The sequence below is a fragment of the Carlito syrichta genome, unplaced genomic scaffold, assembly GCF_000164805.1.
Source record: "Carlito syrichta isolate Samal-C Ts95f unplaced genomic scaffold, Tarsius_syrichta-2.0.1 Scaffold120755, whole genome shotgun sequence".
Taxonomy (NCBI): domain Eukaryota; kingdom Metazoa; phylum Chordata; class Mammalia; order Primates; family Tarsiidae; genus Carlito; species Carlito syrichta.
In genome coordinates, this window is record NW_007064851.1 from 54,274 (window position 1) to 61,376 (window position 7,103).

Below are 7,103 nucleotides of genomic sequence, written 5' to 3' on the forward strand. Positions count from 1 at the left end.
CTGCGGGGCCGATCCGGTTCTCAGTGGGGGTCTCGGGGAGACCAGATAAATGTCCCCGGGAAGAATCCGTCCAGGAGCAGATTCGGAAGGGAAAGAACTTCAGGGGAGGGGTCCCGGGTGGGTCGCTGCCGTCCGAAAACCGGGAACCGGCCCGAAGCCGTCGGGGGCAACTTTAGGGCCTAACGGGGACTGGGGCGGGGGGCGACGTTGTGCATATCAGACGATGCCGGGGTGCTGGGCGGATTTCGAGGAAAGTTGCAAGTTGGTGGCTGGTGAGGACACGGAGACTGTTTGTCAGCGGGGGGGGGGGGCAAGGTGCTTGGGGACTTGATTGATTCCCGCCTCCTTCCTCCCCGAAGAAGCATCCTGATGAGTTTTGAAATGGGTTAGTAGCCCCTGGGCCCCTGAAGCAAGCCGCTTAATGGCTACGTGGGGCTTGGTGCAAGGGAAGGAAATCGAGCGATGTCTAGCGGTCCGCGCAGGGCTTTGGGATTTCGACTGCAGTGCAAGGTAAAGATTCAAGTTCAGCACGTCTTTGTTGTAGGCTAAGCCCTGCTCTTCCCCAGAGTCTTTTTTTTTTGAGGGTAAGTTGCTTTTCCCTCCTGCCTGGAGCCTCTTCTTTGAGAAAGCTTTCCCACTTCCATTAAGCTAAGTGCCCTCTCCTCTTCTTGTGGTTTTTTTGGTTTGTTGTTTTTTTTTTTTTCAAACTTGCTTTCTGCTCTACCCCGCTGCCTCTTTCAGCCACCCCTCCTCCCATCACGATTATCTTTCTGATCTGCCCACTCCAGTTTCCCCAGCTCTCCCTTCAGGCTGACATTTTTCTCAATTTAGCGATGACACTGTTGGTCTACCATTTATACAGTTATCTTTCCTGACTCAGATGTTCTTTCTTTGTTTCCGTGCCCTTCTCTTTGTTGACTGCCCTCATCCAGTTGTAAGGGGTGGTTTGACCCCGGTTTTATGATCCTCAAGAAAGATTCAAAGCTTCTACCCTGGAACTCTTACTGCACTGGGGGAATGTTAGACTTGCCTAGGTTTTGAGAGTCAAAGGCTCTTCATGTTGAAAGACTTTCGTCAGGGAAACAGGGTCGCCAACCCTTTCATGTAGTGTTATAATTGAGGAGTTGCCCATTTAAATAGAGCGTGACTTCTGACTGGTGCAGTGGCTCAAGCCTGTCATCCCAGCACTTTGGGAGGCTGAGGTGAGAGGATCACCTGAGCCATGAGTTCGAGACCAGCCTGGGCAACTTGGCAAGACCTCGTCTCTGCAATAAATGAAATTTGCTGGGCTTGGTAGCGCACACCTGTAGTTCTGGCTACTTGGAAGGCTGAGTCAGAAGGATCGCCTGAGTCCAGCAGGTCAACCCTGGGGTGGCCGTGAGTGTGCCACTGCACTCCAGCCTGGGTGACGGAGTGAGACTCCAACTAAAAAAAAAATAGAGCATGACTTCTGATTTCTCTTTAAAGAACTGTAGCGATTGTGAGGATCATCAGCCATGAATTCCAGAGTACCAGTAATGCAAACCAACGTTTCTCCTCCTTGTTTCTAGCTGTAGAGGGTTACAGACCGCAGTTAATACATCCCCCCACAGAACTATCTCTTTAAGAAAGAAGGAGCTTCCATTCTTCCCGTACCATTTGCACCCTGGAAAGAGATGCTTTTCTAGCACTTGATTATAGTGTGCTCATCTGACAGCTGAGGTTATGCATTGTGGTCAGGACTACCAACTAGCTCATCTTTTCTGTCTTGCGTCTCGTTCTGGGAGAGGAATTTTCCTATCTGTAAGTTCTCTGTCCCTTCCAAATGTGATGTCAGAACTGAAACAGTCTTTAAGGGCCCTTAGTAGGAGGGCACAATAGCAAAATAAAATAGCTGTGGTTGAATTAGGCCACAAGATCTAGAGAATATTAATCTGAAATTTCTTGCTATCGGAGCCTTACGATCTTAAGAGTTCACTTTCCTCTCTGTTCATCAGATTTCCCCCCGACACACATGTTTCATTCCTAGTCCTCTTACCCACAAGACTGCTTGCCTTACCTTCTGAAATCCTACTTAGCTCACAAGAGCTGTGACAGACATCTCTATTCTGTTCCCCTCAAAACCATTTCCAGCCTCCTTGCTCTGACTTTGCAGCCTTCAGCCGGTCTGGCCCTTCCTTCCGTTTGACTTCAGCGTCAATATCAATTCCCATCAGCAGGAACAAAGGAGCTGCGGCACTCAGCCTTGTTTATCCAATTTTACTCTGTGTGGTGAGGACGTGGCTGCCTCCTAAAGGCAAGCAAACGGAGGCTGCTTTCTCTCTGTTTCTAACACAAGATTTATGCCTACCTCGAATTGTAGTCATTACAGCTCGGTGAATCAAGCCGGGCTGTGCTAGTGGTGTTGCCGTCTCTGTGTATGGCCTGTGTCTTTTTCACTCACTGTGAACATGCTAAGCTGTGCAGTGGTCTCCTGTGGCTATTCGCTGAAGGCCCCACCAAATTCCAGAGCAGGATTTGTTGGTGTGGGCTGAGAAATGGGCATAAGCCACAGAGACTTAATCTGTTCAGCTTCTCATGCCAGAGCATAAACTCATAGAATCCAGAGCTCATCTGGTCCCACCTCCTCTGCAGAAGAGGAGCTGAGGTTCACCTTGCTTAACTAAATGTCCTTGTTCATGTGGTGACTTGCAGCCAAGCCAGGTCTTATTACTCCCAAGTCAAGTCTGACTGTATCCCACACATCTTCATGGGATTGGGAGTACCATGAGAAAGACATCATCTCTGTCCTCAGTTTAAAGTTGATTGAACCCAGGGGCTGTGGCACACATCTGTAGTCTCAGCTACTTGGGAGGCTAAGGCAGGAGGATCACTTGAGTCCAGGATTTCATGTCCAGCCTGGGCAACATAGCGGAACCCTATCTCTTAAAAAACAAACAAACAGGCCGGGCTCCTTGGCTCGGCCTGTAATCCCGCGCCTTTGGGAGGCTGAGGTGAGTGGATTGCCTGAGCCCGCGGGTTCGAGACCCGCCTGGGCAACTTGGCAAGACCTCATCTCTACAATAAATCAAAATTAGCTGGGCTTGGTAGCGCGCGCCTGTAGTTCCAGCTACTTGGAAGGCTGAGGCGGAAGGATCGCCGGAGCCCAGCAGATCGAGACTGCAGTGGCCGGGAGCGGCCACTGCACTCCAGTCTGGTGACAGAGTGAGACTCCAACTCAAAAAAAAAAAAAAAAAAAATTTAACCAGGCGTGGTAGCGCACGCCTATAATTCTGGCTACTCGGAAGGCTGAGGTGGAAGGATCACCGGAGCCCAGCAAGTGATCAGGAGCAGCCACTGCACTCCAGTCTGGGGGACAGAGTGAGACTCCAACTCAAAAAAACAAATAAACAAGCAAACAAAAAATTGAATGCATGCGAATTATTATAGTTAGTTAACCTCTGTGTGCTTGTTAAACTAAAGGATAAGAACAAGATTGGTTTTTTATTTATGCTTTTTAGAATCAGGTAACTCCTGATACTGTATAGTTTTCCAGGTTTTTAAAGCACTTGAAGTTTTACCCTTGATTCAGTTTTCAAATTGAGTCTTTTGAGACCAAGAAATTCTTTGGTTGTGTGAGAATGGGGCATGGCCTAGGATGGGCCTTAGAGCAGACATGTTTCATATCAGTAATGGTGTTCAATAAAAGCTTCAAGGAACTTCAGGCCCTCGTAGATGTCTTCCATAAGTGTAAAATAAGCATATAATACTAATTAGTTGATTAGAAACCTAGTTCAAAATTCAAAAGATATAAAAAGGCATATGGAGGAAAGTGTCCTAGTCACCCAGTTTTTCTCCCTGCAGACCTACGATTTATTTTCCACCTCTGTTATATAAATGGTAGCATTCTCTGACACTTCTCAGCAGTATACCTTGCTTTTTTCCCCTAGTTATCTTGGAGATTGTTTAATATCAGTACCTGAAAAACTTCCTTCTCTTTTTTTTATAGCTAAATAGAATTTTATTGTGTGGATTTACTGTAGTTTGCTAAATACATTTTAATAAGTTCTCCTAGACTTTGATGAACTCTTTCCCTCATTGTAAGGAGGGGATAATGGCTCTGCTTCTCAGAGTCGTAATTATTAAGTGAAATAAAAACTAGCACAGGGCCAGGCACGGTGGCTCACGCCTATAATCCCAGCACTTTGGGAGGCCGAGGTGAGAGGATTGCCTGAGCCCTTGGGTTCGAGACCAGCCTGGGTAACTTGGGGAGGTCTCATCTCTACAATAAATAAAAAAATTAGCTGGGTGTGGTGGCTCATGCCCATAGTTCCAGCTACTTGGAAGGCTAAGGTGGAAGTATCACCTGAGCCCAACAGGTCGAGGCTGTGGTGGCTGTAAGCATGCCGTTGCCCTCCAGCCTGGGCGACAAAGTGAGACTCCAACTCAAAAAAAGAAAAAAAAACTAGCACAGGGCTGGACTCAGAAGCATGGAATAAACATTGATTTATTCCCCTGTTTAAGGGTTAGCTTTAAGTCTGATCAGACATATGAAATCATGTGTTCCTAACAGTAACTTACTTCCTCATGATGGCTTAATGAAGAGGCTTGGTGTCCCATGAGGCAGATAAGGAAGTTCATATAATTGAAGAGACACTCTTTGGTCCCTTGAGCCTTCTAGAGAAGCAGATGACCGGGGAGAAGAGCTCAGCACCCCACAACCCTGCCCCGGTACATATACCGATTTTTATCTACCCTGCAGCCTTGGGGAGCAGTACTACAAAGATGCCATGGAGCAGTGCCACAATTACAATGCCCGCCTCTGTGCCGAGCGCAGTGTGCGCCTGCCTTTCTTGGACTCACAGACCGGAGTAGCCCAGAGCAACTGTTACATCTGGATGGAAAAGCGACACCGGGGTCCAGGTGAGGGCCCAGACTTAGGAGAAGGGGACTCAGGAGCACAGGAGGGAAAAGCGTCCTCTTCTTAGGTGATGAGACAGTTGATAGGGTTTTCCCTACTGCATTCCGCCTTTGAATGAATATGGTCTTCCCATGGTTAGAAACTCGGGGAGGATGAAGCAGACAGGCTTATACCAATATTTTGGTTTTCTGCCCTGCTGAGGCCATTATTGAGGTGTCTAGAGAACTATGTGTTAGCTAAAGCTTCTAAGCATACATCTGTTTTTCTTTTCCACATATTCTTCTGTCCAACCCCCAGCCTCTCATGTCAGTGTTCCTCCTTTGTTATAGAACTGAACGTGGGGCCTACTCATCTAGAAATGGTGGGTATTTTTTCCAGGACTGGACTAGGGCTTGACTTTTCCCTCTCCCTTCCGCAGGATTAGCTTCTGGACAGCTGTACTCCTACCCTGCCCGGCGCTGGCGGAAAAAGCGGCGAGCCCATCCCCCTGAGGATCCACGACTTTCCTTCCCATCTATTAAACCAGGTAAGGCCCACCATCCCTGAGCAGGGGCGTGGCCTACTGCATGGTAAGAGGCCTGCTAAGCACCTGTTATGTACCAGGCCCAATGCTAGATCCTAAAAAATACTGCAATGAATGTGAGTCCTTCCTTTATTTTTATTTGTTTATTTATTTTTGAGTTGGAGTCTCACTCTGATGCCCAGGCTGGAGTGCCTTGGCATGCTCACGGCCACCACAGCCTTGACCTTCTGGACTCAGGCGACCCTTCTGACTCAGCCTTCCAAGTAACTGAATCTACAGGCATGCACCCCCATGCCCCGCTAATTTTTCTTGACTTATTGTAGAGATGAGGTCTCACAAAGTTCCCAGGCTGGTCTTGAGCCTCCACCTCCCAAAGTGCTAGGATTACAGGTGTAAGCCACCGTGCCCAACTGATTCCTTCCTTTAAAGAGCTCAGTCTAGTAGGGGAGACAGGTAAACAGATAAGTTATAGTACCAGGTGAACTAGGCTGGCTTGGTTCCTGGGCAGCCAGAGAACAGGACAGTGACTGACCTTTGGTAAACCTCAGCATTGTGTAGACTCAGAGAAGTCTGCTTTCAGCCCTTCTGAGCCTTGGCTCATCCTGACATTGCTTGCAGACACAGAACAGACCCTGAAGAAGGAGGGGCTGATCTCTCAGGATGGCAGTAGTTTAGAGGCTCTTTTGCGCACTGACCCCTTGGAGAAGCGAGGAGCCCCGGACCCCCGAGTTGATGATGACAGCCTGGGCGAGTTTCCTGTGACCAACAGTCGAGCACGGAAGGTACCTGATCATCCCTGTGGCTAAGGAAGCTTTGATGGAAACCAGCCACCTCTTCATTGGGGCCCCCAGTTTCTAGAACTGAAGCCGAAGTTGTGACCCCAGAGGCAAGACCCTGTAGTTCTGTTCCTCCTTCATTCCCTGATTACTGTCAGGTACTGACTGGCTTCTCTGTTGCCATCCAGCCTTTTCTACTCCTTCTTTTTTTTTTTTTTTTTGAGCTGGAGTCTCACTCTGTCACCTAGACTGGAGTGCAGTGGCACACTCCCGGTCACCGCAGCCTTGACCTGCTAGGCTCCGGTGATCCTTCTGCCTCAGCCTTCCAAGGAGCTGGAACTACAGGTGCACGCTACCACACCCGGCTGGTTTTTGATTTATTGTAGAGATGAGGTCTCGCCAAGTTTCCCAGGCGGGTCTCGAACCCAAGGGCTCAGGCAATCCACTCACTTCAGCCTCCCAAAGCACAGGATTACAGGCTGAGCCACTGAGCCCAGCTTCCGCTCCTTCTAAGTACAGAACCCTCACGCCTTCATTCTCTTTTGTCATGAAAGTGTTTGTTATATATTAGTTTTCACTGGAAAAGTAAAATGACAGAAAAGGTGCAGTAGTGCGATGAACCATCATATACCTTTCACCTAAATATGTCGGTTTCACACATTGCCGTATTTGCTGTATCTGTCGTTGATAAACCATTTGAGAGTAAATTGCATAGGTCAAAAACTTTTATCCCTAAATACTTCAGTTTTACAAAAGTTTTTGTCGCAAAGTTTTTTGGTGCCTGAGGTTATAGAGATGAAGTAAGCTTGGTCTCTGCCAACAGGGAGGATAAATCTATATATAAAAATAAGAGCAGCCAGGCTCAGTGGCTCAGCCTGTAATCCTGCACCTTTGGGAGGCTGAGGTGAGTGGATTGCCTGAGCCC

At 48.1% G+C, this 7,103-nt stretch overlaps 1 protein-coding gene across 2 annotated transcripts in view; it reads left to right on the forward strand.

Annotated features, from left to right (window-relative positions):
• The first annotated feature begins 4,697 nt into the window (after window positions 1–4,697).
• The window catches only part of DPF2 (double PHD fingers 2), an 11,526-nt gene continuing 9,120 nt past the window's right edge, over window positions 4,698–7,103 (forward strand). For both annotated transcript variants that reach the window (XM_008048178.1, XM_021707608.1), the window contains exons 1-3: window positions 4,698–4,881; window positions 5,298–5,405; window positions 6,021–6,184. In XM_008048178.1, the coding sequence (XP_008046369.1) occupies window positions 4,749–4,881; window positions 5,298–5,405; window positions 6,021–6,184 (405 nt within the window). In that variant the 5' untranslated portion in view covers window positions 4,698–4,748. The remainder of the gene's footprint in view (window positions 4,882–5,297; window positions 5,406–6,020; window positions 6,185–7,103) is intronic.